The following is a 14939-nucleotide window of genomic DNA, read 5'->3' as shown; positions in this document are numbered from 1 at the left end:
ATTTACCTTTGGCTAGAGAAGTTAGAACATGGCACATGATGAGAATACCAACAGTTCTAATACTCTGTGTAACATTGAGAAAACTATCTTTACTGACTTATTGAACTATTAATTAGAGACCTGCCCTAAGAACTAAAAGCAATATTATTTTATACTTTCCGTTCACATTCCTAGAATTTAATAATCTCATTATAAAAGTCTTCATGTGTACCTGTATGTGTATACTGTGGAGACATGTTGTAATACACATGGATTATATATTGGGTCCCATTCCTAGAAATCATTTGATGATTATCATTGACCCTGACGATAGTTTGATGGTAGCTAGTTTTGTGCTTTTAAAATGTACCCAAAATGGGGACAAATTTTGGAAATAATTCAGTACAGGAATAAATCGTTAGAAATGTTCCATGATTGTATCACAGATTCTCACCTCCACTTGCCTCAATATTGTAGAGCTGAAACCTTTCTCATCACTCGGTTTAGTTTTAAACTGACGTAGTGTAATTCTTTCTCCAGCTCCACAGCATATAAAAAGAGGCTAGAGGATAATTTAGAAGGAAGTAGAGAATGAGTCAGTAACATTTTTTTACATAAAGAGACAGCAGGTTATTAGCGCCTATTGTGAAATACTTTTGAGTGGGAAGATAGTATTTTAAGCGCCCAAAACATGCCTAGCATGGCCAGTTACGGATCTAATATTCTAAAGCTGTGTGGAGCACAGTATCTGCTACGCATGTCAAGTATAAATGGCAGTTCCTATTATTTGAGATGTAAGGACAAAAGCAGTTGGTCTTGCTCTCACCTTACATTTAAACATATGGAGTTTTATGCTTTCTGTGTCATTTTAAAGTTGGGTAAAAAATTGGGGGAAAAAAGTGGCATCTTAACAGAATGAGATTCTGGGTTCAGGAAAATTGTGGAATGTCCCCAGTCCCCATATCACGATATCCCATAGTACCTTGGTTAGAACAAATGCTTACTCTCGAAATTCTTGTTGATTGACAGGCTGGTAGTCATCTTGAATTTCTGTAGAATAATACTTTTTCTCAAGCCTCTCTTTCCATTTTTTCATCTGCTCTGCACTTTGAATCTCCTGTAAAGTTAGAGGAAAAGGCGTAAGCTGCAATCGTTAAATTTTTCTCTGTTGCAGGCCCATGGCACACAAGCATCACAAGGTTGAGAATCTTAAACTTTACTCTCCAGGGCTGTGATTTTGGGCCCCACTGGCTTTTTGCCCTGCGTGATTTTTGGGTCTGTGCATTAGCAAAGTCACCTCAGAGAACTTGGTGTTAAAACTGTTTAGCAGAGTTAGGGGATTTTTAAATTATGAATATCGTCTTATTCCCTTTTCACTGCCTCTTCCCCTCTGCATCTCCAGCTGATATTCTCCCTTCTTCACTTGGCCAAAGCTGGGATGTTCTTTTCTGTACCTCTGTTCTGTAATGAAGCAAGTGTACATCAAAGTACGTTTGTGGGTATTATTTGCCCTCCCAGCTGCTTCTCAGCCAGACTCCTAACAATTCCCAATCTCCTCTTCATAATTACTGCGTCAATCTGTGTACTCCAATCTGTCCACATACCCCAGAATAAGCTCCTCATACCAGAAGATTCTTGCTGTATCCTTCTCTGATCCTAAAGAGTCCTTTCTGTGCTTTGTGCTCACTACCCACCCATTTTCCTTTTAGTGTCCAAATACCTTTTTCCCAACTTTAGGAAAAATGATCTGTTATGTTATGGAAAATAGAAACAGCCCTAGAAAAAGCGGGAAAGAAGAGACAGTGCACCCAGATACGATGCAAAGACTTCTCAGTAAATCGGTATGCTATTGCCCTGCTCCAACAGTAATGTTAAGTAGCAAAGTGGATCCCTGTACAAGGGTTCTGATTACCTTCCTCAGAGAGAATGGCGATGCCCAAGTTCATACATTGTTTACCTGATAAATGGATGCTGTTCTGGCCATAGGAGCTGTGCTATATATCAGAAAGTGTTTGTCTTTAAACCAACATATCCGAAGTAGGAAAGGGTGGTTTTCAATCTTTCTAGTTTTATTTCAGCCACATTACAGCACCTATGTTTTGACATATTTACCAGTACTTTTAATGTGATGTTAAAAAAGTGGTGGGCCCCACAAATATTTCTAAATGACCAGGTCTATTAAAATGTGGATGCATTAGTAATATGCATTGAATAGACTGCCTGGTAAGCGATGCATCCTTCAAAAAACCCATCTCAACCATCGCTTTTTCTATGAAGCCTTCCTTGACATTCACAGGAAAGTAATACCTTTCCTCATAGAGCAGCAACTATGTTGTGGCATTTGCTCAAGCTCCTAGGTTCTAGTCAACCCACCTCTTCCCTGTAGGTGGTAGCTGCTTTTAGTTGTTTCTGGATTAATTCATTGTTCCACAATGGTTCTTACAGACCTCTCATGCCTCAGAAATGAATTCTGTGAAGTAAACCCCCTCTTTTTGAGCTGCCTAGTGTGTTTCTGTTTTTCTGACTGGCCCCTAACTGATGACTGGTTGTAGCAGAGAAGGTCCAAAGAAACAGACCCTTATAGACAGCGTGCCTCCACCAAGGGACACAACAATTGACTTAAGAGTTTGAGACCGCCGCCTGGCTATTTGGGATTCCTGAGGCTACCGAACCAGCAGGCTAAGAAGTGATTGAGGCGACTGATCCCAATTACCAAGGGGAAATTGGTGCTGCTACAAAATGGGTTCAGAGAGGGCTGTGTTTGGAACCCAGGGAATTCTCTGAGCGGTGCCTCTTAATACTTCCACATCTAAAACTCGGTAGTTTAAACATTAAGTTCTCAAGGAATTGTGATTTGAGTATAAAAGATCTTATCGTCACCCAGAGATGGATACAATTACTCTTGGGGCTTTGCTTCTCCCCTTTTGGTGAGAGAATAAGAGGGCCTCCATTTTCATAGAGGATAGTTCTGTCTTATTAGATGGAAGCTAGAAATAGTTATTATCATTTTATGGAAGTACAGATGTGTACTAAATAGCCAAAAGGGGGTGAATTCGGCTGACCGTTTAGCTAATATCTCTCAACTCAAAATTTGCCCTCCTAAACTCTTATGCTCTCCTATGCTCTTTATGCTGGATCTCAGGCTTTGCAAACCTCATTCCCTAGACTGTCTTGCTACCAGATTTGTTAGGTTCTGCCTTACTGGACGATGGAGGGGAGAAGGTTTTTCTTGTTTTCTTTCTATCAGCATTGCTTCCGCAAATGGTAGTTGGCTCCAGGCTGCAGTTGTCCAGCTTCTTTTGGCATACCCAGCACCAGCTTCATCATACTCCCTCAGAAGTATCAGGAGCAGCAGGGGTGGGATGGGGGTGACCTCAGAGGTCTGAGCAACAGCTTCAGGCCCCTTAAGTGTCTTAGGTTCCAATAAACCCACCTTTTGTAGCCTTAGCCATGGGAGTGGTAGCATCCTCCTACAGTTATTACTTATGAGTTGCTTCAGTGTTTTCACTTTTTCTATCTTCCAATACCTGTGTAAACAATTCCCTGTAATAAATTTTCTCTGTTTGAAATGTATAGTATGGTTTCCATTTTCCTGACTAGGTCCTCATACATGTAATGAGTATGTCATTTGGCCAGGTGTATTTTTGTCCTTAAGGAAAGTTTTAAATTTTTCCATGTCTTGGTTTTAAACATTTTAAAATTAGTCCCTGGGAATTTTCTATTTTGTTGCTATTGTAGTTTCTTCTATTATAATTTTTAATGAGCTGGTTGATGTTTGCATATATGACATGACTATGTAAATTATTTTTTCCTACTACTTAATCTCTTTTTGTCATAATTTTTCAGTTCATTGTATACCTGAGAAAGAGAATCATATCTCAAACAGAGGTAGTTTTTACCTGTTCCTTTTCAACTTTTGTACTTCTCATGTATGTCTCTTGCTTAATTCTTTTGTCTGATCCCTCCAATACATCCTTGTCTTGTCCTTGACATGTCCAATGTTTCCCTATTAGGTAAGATGCTAGCTTTGGGGTGAGATAAATTTGTTTTTATCATGTCAAGGAGGAGTCCATTGATTCCTGTTTTGTTTTCCCCCTCAAAGTTGGATGTTGAATCTTATCAAATACCTAGCATCTATAGAAAATAATAGTTTTCCCTTTTTTGATCTATAAATAGAATGGATTATGGTAATTAGTTGATTATTACAGTTTTGAATCATCTTCCCATTCTTTGAATAAACCCTATCTGAATCATGGTATTGTATTCTGTTGGATTCTGTTTGCTAATATTTAGGATTTTTGCTTCAAGATTTATAAGTGATATTTTGTTTTTTAAAATTTATTTATTTTTGGCTGCATTGGGTCTTCATTGCTGCGCGCAGGCTTTCTCTAGTTGCAGTGAGTGGGGACTACTCTTTGTTGTGGTGCGTGGGATTCTCATTGCGGTGGCTTCTCTTGTTGCGGAGCACATGCTCTAGGCACGCTGGCTTCAGTAGTTGTGGCACAGGCGCTTAGTTGCTCCGCAGCATGTGGTATCTTCCCGGATTAGGGATTGAACCCGTGTCCCTTGCATTGGCAGGGGGATTCTTAACCACTGCACCACCAGGAAAGTCCCTATAAGTGATATTTTCTTTTTCTGTTTTGTTTTGTTTTGAGGAGGATACAATCTTTACTAGGTTTTAGAATCACTATATAGTGATTCTAAAATTATTTTATAAAAATAATTTGGAAGTTTTCAATTTTCTCTTTGCTCTGGAACAGCTCAAATAGCTTGAAATTATTTATTCCTTAAAAATCTGGTAAAATTTCCATATGAAACCATCTGGGCCTGATTTATTTCAGAGGTAGCTCTTTGATGACTTCATTTCTTCTACAGAATGGATTTGTTTAAGCTTTTAAAAATCTCTTTTGGGCTCAGTTTTGATAAATTTTATTTTCAATTTATTGAGGTTTTCTTTATGGCCCAATATATCTATTTTCATGAAGGGGTTTTGAAAAACAGGTGTATCTTCTGGGAGTACAGAGTTTAATACATAATTTTAAGATCACTTTATTCATTATATATATATTTTTAATCCTTTCATTTTTCTTGATCTGTTCTTTACTTTTAGTGTATTCTTGTATGTTTTTCCTTTTATAAGTCTAGTAGTCTTTACTTTATGGAAGTTTATGCTGTATTATTGTTGCATAGATAATCATAACTATTAAAATTGATCTTAGCCTTATAAAGTGCCCTTCATCTCATTTAGAACTTTTTTCTAGAATTCTACCTTGACTTATATTGTGTCCTCTGATAACTTTTCCTTGCCTTTTATACCTTGGCTCATGCTTTTATACTTAACTTTTCTAAATCACTTTGTTTTAGGTATATATTTTAGGCTATATCATAGAATTGGGTGCTGCTCCGTGATTCAATCTGAAAATATTTTCTTTTTCTTTTTAAGTAAATTAAGCTTATTTGTCTTTACTGATATGTCAGGTATATCTGGTCACAGTTATATTGTTTTAAGGTATATTTACAGTCTTTTACCATGTGGCATATTTTCAATTTTCTTTTTTGATTTGGTACTGCTTCCCTTTAAGAATGTATGTATTTTTGTTTTAGTGCTCTGTTTTTATTCATGTATCTTTTTATACATCCTCCATCATCTCTTTCTTGTTTTGGTTCCCTCAACAAGAACCAAACAAGTTCAACAAAAAAATTAGGTTATAATTTCTTCCTCCTCATTTCTTTTCCCTCTACTACCCAAGTATATTTAATCATATTACTGTATTTTGTTGTATCTGAGAGATGGAGTCTATCATAAGACCATTACACCATTATTTTATGTACCACTTAGGGAAAAAAGTGCCACCAGTTACAATATGGCACATTGTCAAATATAAGGCACATCTTGATTTCAGAGATATTAAAATGTGGAAAAATGTGTTTTAAAATTAATAAAACAATATCTTTTAAACTTACTACTGTGCTCGTAAATATGCTAAAGTTTCTTCTTTTCGGCTATTAACTCTTAATGATAATTCTTCAACTTTTTAGCTATTACATATGAAATAATCAGTCAGCTTTTTCTACTTTATACCTTCTCTCTTCCTTCTTTTTTAAAAATTTCTCAGTCATCTCTTGTTTGGCTGAAGATGATCTTCACATAGAATCCTCAGGAGTACAGTGGTATTCCCCAAGTTCTTACATGTTCAAAACTGTTAGAGCCTTGACACTTGAAACACAGCTTTGCTGCATATAAAAAAGCCTTGGCTTACATTTTCTTTCCTTGCTATATTGTAGGTGTTGTTCTGTTGATTTATGGTGTTGAATGGTGTTATGCTAACCTAATTCTCTTTTCCTTGTAAGTAAATCCATATTTTGCTTGGATAAGTCTCATGTTCATTTTAGGTAATTTTTCCCAGGTACGTAGGATGTCTTTCAATATACATTGTCTTTTATTTCAGAAATGGTTTATTGAATTATAGTTTTGTTTTTTAAAAGAATCTCAAACTTACAGAAAAGTTATAAGAACAATACAAATAGTTTTTATCCTCTGAAGTATTTGAAGTTGCCAACATGAATGCCTTATTGTCCCTGAATACTTCAGTGTGTATTTCCTGCATACAAGGACATTCTCCTTTATAAGCACAGTATAATCATCAGAATCAGAAAATTAATATTGATAGATTATTACCATCTAAATCCTCAGTCCCCCATTCAAATTTACCAGTGTCCCAATGATGCCCTGTATTGTAAAAGGATTCAGTCCATGATTACGCATTGTATTTACCCATCTTTTAATCTCAGTCTGGTGTAGTTCCTCAGCTTTACCTTGACTTTCATGACCTTGAAACTTCTGAAGTCTATAGGCCAGTATTTCATAGAATGTCCCTCAGTTTCTTATTGTGTGATGGTTCGTTGCGTTATGCATCTTCAGCAGAAATTTTACAGAAGGGATCCTGTGTTCTCTTAGTGTCCTATCAGGTGGCATATAATTTCAACTTGTTCCAGTACTGATTAAGGTTCTGTTTTCCAGACTTTTTCACCGTAATGTTATTCCTTTTCTTTTTTTTTCTTTTTTTTTTTTGTGGTACGCGGGCCTCTCACTGTTGTGGCTTCTCCCGTTGCGGAGTGCAGGCTCCGGACGCATAGGCTCCGCAGACATGGCTCATGGGCCCAGTCGCTCCGCGGCATGTGGGATCTTCCCGGACTGGGGCACGAACCCGTGTCCCCTGCATCAGCAGGTGGATTCTCAACCACTGCGCCACCAGGGAAGCCCTTCTTTTCTTTTTGTAATTAATAAGTATTTCGTGGAGCGGTATGGAAATGTCCTATTCTTCCTCAGACTTTTATTCATGTATATGTTTAGATCAGTGTGGACTCATGGAATCCTATTTTATTCCGTGGGTTTAAATTAATATTCATTAAGTGCTTAAATAAGTGCTTAAGTGCTTAAAATCCCACACTTGGCCAGCGGGATCCCCACTCAAGCTGACTTGTGTCCTTTTAACAGATCTCCATCATTCTACATGCAGTACAGTATGAAACACCTATACTTTCTAGTCCTGGAATTAACTGTATTTCCAAGGAGCCCTGGTTCCTAGAGGAGAATGGTATTTGGAAACCAAGATCTGGATGCTCGTTGTGTCATTGCTACTAGGATGTCACTCTAGCCTTCTCAGTGGACAGAGTTAGAAGATACATTCATGCGCGCGTGCGCGCGCACACACACACACACACACACACACACAGTTGCAATTCTAATCCAACACCACAAGGTTCATTTTAACCTTCAGCCTTTCCATTTTTGCATTTCCGTTGTCTGATAATGAGAAACCTCACTCCATTATACATACTTCTTTGCGTATTCCAATCTCTTGACCCTGCTATCCTCTTTCTCAATATATTGGGGGGTGGGAGGCATCCAGAAGTAGAGCAATGTTCTATTTTTTCATTTGGGTGGTAGTGGTATGTGGAGGTTTGCTTCATAATTATTTATTAAACACATATATGTTTAGTCATTTGTTGAATATATGTTACAGTTTTGAAATATAAGAAAAATCATTAAAGTGATTCATCACATTAATGATTACAAGAGAACAATTATATAATCATCTCAATAGAGTATACTCACTAAACCTGTGTGCTAATCCCACAGTGAAGGTACAGCTGTAGGACGAGGGTATCTGGCTTAAGAGCACCAATAAGAGAGAAGGAGTATCTGGAATCCAAACAATTTGTCCTAAATAAGAAAGGATCTAGATTCTGGGAGAAATTTGGAGGTGGCAACTACTGCTCTGAAAAAAGCAAATCATTCAGTTCTTAAATCAGAACTTTTTCTAATAAAGCTATCACTTCTTTATGAGAAAATTAAAATCTTACTTTTTCATCAAAGCCTTCTCTTCTAGCTTGTTCAGCCAAATCTCTGCTTTTCCTACTGAGAATATAAAATAAAAATCAGAGGTATATGACAGTAAAAAGGAAAATGACAGTATAAAATATAACCAGGTCTGTATTAAGGATCTGAATTAATTTCTGTTCTTTCTGATAACACTAATTATTTGGACAATGTGGTCATTAATAAGTTCTCTATATCATATCTCTAGCTATAAAAACATGTTTCTATTATGTCCCACTGCCAGATTTTGACACTAAATTATGCAATAAATGTAAATACATTCTTAAATATTTTGTTTAAAATTTTTTTTACTTTGATAGCAAAAAGCATGCACTTAATGTAGACTAAAATCATTTCCTAGTATTTTAGAGGGACTTTACTATCCTGTCCAGCTTTCTGTTAAACCTTTTTCTGAGTGGCATGGCATGCCTTATATTAATTTTAAATTAGCTTAGAGTTTCATGACACTCTCAGAAATTATGAGGTGCTACTGGATGTTTTGACAGTTGATTTAGAATCAGCACATTGAATGGTGGTTGTTTTGCAATCAAAACCTTACTCTCACTGTAAGTTTCTAATATAATACAGAGATTTAAAATGGTAAGTTAAAAATTGAAAAAAATTCATCTTACCTTTTCTTGTCTTCATCTGTTTCAGGTTTCTTTAGTTTGAGTTTTTCGAGAGCATTGTGGTAACTCTGAGCATAATTTAAAAGTTTAAAAGTTCATAAAAATAATATTCTGTATTGTTAATTTTTGATCAAGGTAAAGGAAATAGGGAATGCTTTACTTTAGGGACTGCTGCCCTAAAGAAATGTAGAGGCAAATACTATGATTATCTTCTTTCATCTTGTCACTACTTATGGTTTCTGCCTGCTGGTGGAAAAGCTGGAGGGCATCACACTTGAACTTGGAAAAAAACCTTTAAAAAATATTACTAACATTTATTGCATTAATGATATTAATGCACATAACCAACATCATAATCAAGAGATAAAAGATGGGGGCTTCCCTGGTGGCGCAGTTGTTGAGAAACAGTGAGAGGCCCGCGTACCACAAAAAAAAAAAAAAAAAAAAAAAAAAAAAAAAAAGATAAAAGATGAAAAAACCCACAGTTAAGTTCATTGGGGGACATATTAATAGTTTACTTTTACAGGTAAGTTCTTGGACAGAGTTCTCAAGCCCCACTAACCCCACAGCTTATAGAACCTTTTCTGTGTGAAATGCTATGGTTAGAGCTGTGGGTATGCAGAGATGGGCAAGATGGTACACACATGACTCTGCTACAGTTCACGGTGAAGTCGGTATTGAGAGGACAAGGAAGATTGCTCTGACAGAACAGAATGTCAGCAAGAGAGCAGAGGGAATGTTCCTGGGGAGTCAGGGAATGACATGAGCAGAGGTCCAGAGGAGACAATGAGAGCAAGCATGGTAAACAGCACTGTGCTCAAAACAGCTGGGGCATACAGTGCTGTAAATAGAGGCGTAGAAGGTAAAAATTGTATAGTTAGTTCAATGATAGTGAATAAAGATAGGTTGAGACTGTGAGACTAGAAAAGGCCTTTGAATGTTTGAATAAAGAATTTGGACTTATTTTGACAAGCCCAGGGAAACTTTGAAGAATTTTGAACAGAGAAGTGATATGATCAAAACTGGGCTGGCACAGGAAGGAGGCTAGAACAGTTAAGAAGATGTTACCATACAGAAGTCCGGGTGAAAAGTACTGAGTACCTAATGTAGTGGTGGCAGTTAGAATTCAACATGTCCTTGAGTTCCACAAATGTGAGCAAAAACTACAGAGGTGAACTTTACACACAAGCCTTGGCAACAGACCATATAAGGGACAAATAAAAAGTTCAAGGGTTTTGAGCCAGGGGTGACTGAGGAGAGTGTTGCCACTACAGAAAGTGAGGAAGGTAAGGCAAATGGAGTTTTGAGTTCAGATTGTTCGTAGGAATTTACCAGCATCTAAATTGAAGAAGAGAGTAAGTGCTTTGCATTTAGTGCTCAGTAGCTTTTTGATACATTGAGCTCTGAAATAATTTTAGTCACATTTTTGAAGCCAGAGAACATTTCTCCTGGTACTGAAATAATACAAGTAAACTGTGGACCAAAACAAAAAACCCCAAATGCCCTCCCTGCACTACCACTTGGGGCTTAAGTGTTATTTAAACTACAAGAGTATAAACTGAATAAGATTGGTCTTAGAATTCTGATTAGAAGAATTTGACATACCTTTTTAATCATTTTACCAAGTTCAAAATCTGGCCTTCTGCCTATTGAATAGTCAGCTTTCACCTCAGAATAGGTATCATTAATTATTGCCAAGAACATGTTCTGGGGAGAAATATTCAAATGAAGTATTTCAATAAAAATTTAGTTTAAATGTTGTTCATGACTTTGACGAGTGCTGGGATTTGTAAAATTAGATTTAAATTTTAAAAGTAACTCGTGCTCAATAAGAGATATGGCTATGCAGACTATATATATAATATAGTAGAATGGGAAATGTGTAGTGTGTGGATATGTACAAGTATGTTTATGATAAATGGGAAAAGCAGAATGTAAAATAGTGCATATACATTGGTTAATAATATATATATAAATTTATTAATGTTACATATCAGAAGAAAACTTAGAATAATATATGTTCATAAGGGTATTTCTTTTTTTTCTTTAAAATTCTATAGAGCTGTTTAAATGCACAATTTTACTAGGGCTCTTACAACTATTAATGTCCAGATAACACAAACAGAACTGTGGAGAGGGTATTCTTACTCCCAGCCCACCTCTCCACCTTTCACTGTGGCTCAGATCTGTCACTGTGAGGACTGTTGCCCACCATCAGGGGATAACTGCTGTGTGTGACAAAAAAAATGTTTTCATGGAGGACAGTAGCAGTGCCTTGAGTAGAAAGGCAAGGTTCCTTGATTAGGAAGGCCAAATAGATTTTGTCCTGAGCACATGTGAGAGACCCATCCTGGGGACTCCTAAAAATTACAAGGGTGTGAGCTGTCAGCCATAAGGGCCAAAAGCTGTTGCAATATGGGCAGAATATGAATGGCCTAATTCATACCTACTGGTATGAAACGTCCCAGGCTGGAGAGACCTGGAACGTTCAAGTTATATGTGTAAAAGATTTAGTACACTCTTGGCACACAGTAACCACCCAGATTTTAACTATTATGATCACATTCTCCATTGGACAGCTTGAAAACATTTGGACCCCCTGGATTACTAGGAAGCTACACCATTCTTAATAAATGTAAAGTGTTCTGACATCTAAGCAGTGATACTATAATTTCTTCTAAATTGGTAATTATATTTTTTATTCTGAAAAATGTAAGCAAAAAAGGGGAACATATATGGTCATTCTTACCAGCAGGACAAAGAACACGAAAAAGATGAAAGTGATGAAGTAAATGGGTCCCAAGATATGACTGGCTTGCTGAATACCAGCAAAATTAAAATCTCCAAGAACAATACGAAATTGTGTGAATCTTTTATGGGAAAAAAGAAAAACATTAGAAAATACTATATCTCTTCATACATACATGACAACAGATGGGGGTTACTAATGTGCCTAGGAAAGTACCTAGCTGCATATGGCATATGTTCTCTGGCTTTAGTTTTGTTAGCACAGAGTTCTATAAAATTGGATGTAGAATATTCCCCTAAAAAAAGACAAGACTTAATAGCTGAACAGATAGTTCAGGAAATGATAGGCTTCAATTTATTCAACCAATGTGAACCCAATGTTCACCTCCAAGATTTGAACCTTGAGATGCCTGCTTACCAGCTTGTCTTGACAGTGGCCTCCTTAGCCATTCCTGTGCTCTTATAAAACTTAGAATACTTTGACCTTTTCCAATAAATGATTTTCAACTTGTACATAGACCCAAGAGCCCTACAATTTCTAATATCAATGGTATGCTTAATTTTTGCATCTCGTCTACTGAAATAAGGATGGCAACAATTTGTTACTTGCTAAGTCTCAAACAAGTGCTGGTAGTGATCCTCAAACATGATCCCGAGGTTTATTTTATTTTCTCCAATAAGTATAAAAGCTTGGCTTTGAAGTGAAATAGCATTGAAAATACTATAAATCTTCATTTTATTAACTTTAAAGATGGAAAAATTAAGAAATTAAGGCTTTGAATGAGCATAGTAGTAGCAGAGGTAGAATTAGGATTTCATAACCTGAAGTCTTATTTTGTTTTCTCATCATTAGTTTGCAATGGTATTGCCATACACACCACGGATATAAATTATATATATATGATATATATATATGATAAATATATATGAGTTCTTTATTTTAAGGGGAGACCTGGGAAGGAGTTTTTAATAGTATGTAGACACTTTGCATGATTGGTCAAAGGGCGGAATGTTTCTTGTTCCTTGTTGCTTTTGCCAATCACATGAAGGGAGCATAGGACTATGTACAATGAAGGAAGAAAATGTATTCAAAGAAATCAGCTATTTGGAGTCCTAGAACTCAGAGTTTTCTCGAATTTCATCCTCAGTACCTGAGACCTGACTAAATCATACATACAGTATTTATCCAACTTCTAATACTGGATTCTAATGCTCTTCTACACAAGATAGAAGGAGAAATGCTGAATTAGGAGACCAAAGTTTCTCAGCAAATCAAAAAAATTTTTTTTTCCTCTCTGGCATAGAAGAATATGAGGTAGTGTTTTTAACTTAATATTTTATCCTTAAGTTGTGTTTATATAAGTTAAAAGTCAGCATTTCTCCTCTCCAGAAAGTGTCCACATACCTCTGCTCTGTAAATAGTGTGAATAACAAAAACCTAAGCAATTACTGAATGGTTATAATCACATAGGAACTGGAGACTTACAAATGCAATGTAATTGTCACTTTTCTCCTCTTAATTACGCAAATTAAGCCAATTGGTGCTGTTTATTCCTTTCCCCTCCCCCTCCCCAAGCTAAAAGGAACACCATGACTCTTCAGAATACAGGTTGTACTGAATGAAAACAGTTTTTTAACTTCTTGATACCCCTGTTAACTTTCTGCAGTTCTCTCTTGTTGAATTAAAATAGCTTACAGACTGTTTCATAATAATGTACCATTTATGGTTAATCTGACTTCCCAGTCTCTCACTTGCAGGCATGACTGGGTGGTAGGTATTCCTAAGCCTTCTCCAAATATTGCCTCTATTCCACTGTCTGTCGTCTTCTGTAATTCAGGTTAAACATATATTAGGCCTTCTCATTCTACCCTTTCTGTCATTTTCTGAACATTTTGCCTCTCTATGCCACTTTTAAATTTTTTCTCACCTATTTTTCATTTTACTCATTCTCTCTTCATCTATGTCTCATTTGCTATCAAACCTGTCAACTGGGCTTTTAATCTCAGTTGCTTTAATTTTCATTTCTAGAATTCTGTTTGATACTTTTTCAAGTATGTCACTTTTTACACTATCCTGTTCTCTCTCTAAAGATATTTTCTGACTTGTGTTTTATTTCTCTAAATATAGTAAGTATTTATTGATTTTTTCCAATATTTGAAGTCTTTGAGACTGTTTCTTTTGTCTGTTGTATCTGCTGGTTCTTCCTTATGAATTTTTCCTCCTTATGTACCAAGTTATCTTTGACCATGAGCAGTAAATTATACTTGAAGGGCTTAGGATGAAATACCTTTCTCCAGAGAGGTATTTTTGTGTGTCTGCAGGTGCATATGGGCATTCCAGCCTGGGACCATCTTAATCCAAATTCAAGACATGAGGTTCCCTGGATACCTAGGTGATTAAACCCAGACTTCAAGTCAAGTCACTCTGAGGGATTTACTTTTAACTTGAGGCTGTAGCACTTCAGGCTCCCTGCTTTATGTGTGGAGAAGTTATCAGACATTCCTCCTCTCCCCCAACCCCACTCCCCAGCACACACACACAGGCCTTGGGTTTGTCTTCTGTCTCCTCCTTGAGAGGTAACTAGAAACAAAATTTCTCAACTGTTTCTTCTGGATCAACAAAAATGCCTTCATGGTGGAGGTTTTGGGGAAGATGGAGTAAGAAGCACTAGGAATCTGTCTCACCATCTAGACAACAATCACAGTGGCACAATCTCTTTGATGAAACTATTTTGGAACTCTGGAGTCTGTTGAAGGCTTACAACTTCCAGGATAGGATTGGGCAGTGTGGGTCAATTTAAACTTTTAGTTTGGCAGCAGCTACCCATCTCCTACCCCCCAGCCCATGGCAGGTAGCCCTGCATGTATTTCTAGAGCAGCTTGTACACAGCTTGTGGGAGCCAGGGTGGACAAGAAGGACCTGTTGTCCAAACATCAGGGTCTGTGTTCTGATTGCTGATTGCTGCTTCTGATCACAGAGGCAGGCATCTCCCTGCATTGTTGCAAGCCCCTCCCTCTCCAGCTGAAGCAATGTCCTTGGGATTGAGAGGCCCAATGCCCTTCCCTCCTTCATTTTTCTCTTTTTCCCCTTTGGGAGCCAGATATTAAAGACTAGGACATTCATGGGGCTTCCCTGGTGGCGTAGTGGTTAAGAATCCGCCTGCCAATGCAGGGGACACGGGTTTGTGCCCTGGTCCAGG

At 37.1% G+C, this 14939-nt stretch overlaps 1 protein-coding gene across 1 annotated transcript in view; it reads right to left on the bottom strand.

The window, feature by feature from the left end:
* Window positions 1-209: 209 nt before the first annotated feature.
* PKD2L2 (polycystin 2 like 2, transient receptor potential cation channel) overlaps window positions 210-14939 on the bottom strand; it is a 37056-nt gene continuing 22326 nt past the window's right edge. Inside the window, exons 9-14 of the mRNA XM_028493440.2 lie at window positions 11741-11861; window positions 10597-10698; window positions 8995-9059; window positions 8347-8401; window positions 984-1096; window positions 210-541 (exon numbers count right to left, since the gene is read on the bottom strand). Of these exons, the coding sequence (XP_028349241.1) occupies window positions 445-541; window positions 984-1096; window positions 8347-8401; window positions 8995-9059; window positions 10597-10698; window positions 11741-11861 (553 nt within the window). The 3' untranslated portion in view covers window positions 210-444. The remainder of the gene's footprint in view (window positions 542-983; window positions 1097-8346; window positions 8402-8994; window positions 9060-10596; window positions 10699-11740; window positions 11862-14939) is intronic.

Source organism: Physeter macrocephalus, chromosome 8, assembly GCF_002837175.3.
Source record: "Physeter macrocephalus isolate SW-GA chromosome 8, ASM283717v5, whole genome shotgun sequence".
Lineage (NCBI taxonomy): Eukaryota > Metazoa > Chordata > Mammalia > Artiodactyla > Physeteridae > Physeter > Physeter macrocephalus.
Note: the sequence above shows the minus strand (reverse complement) of the source record. Positions and strands in the feature narration are given on the sequence as shown.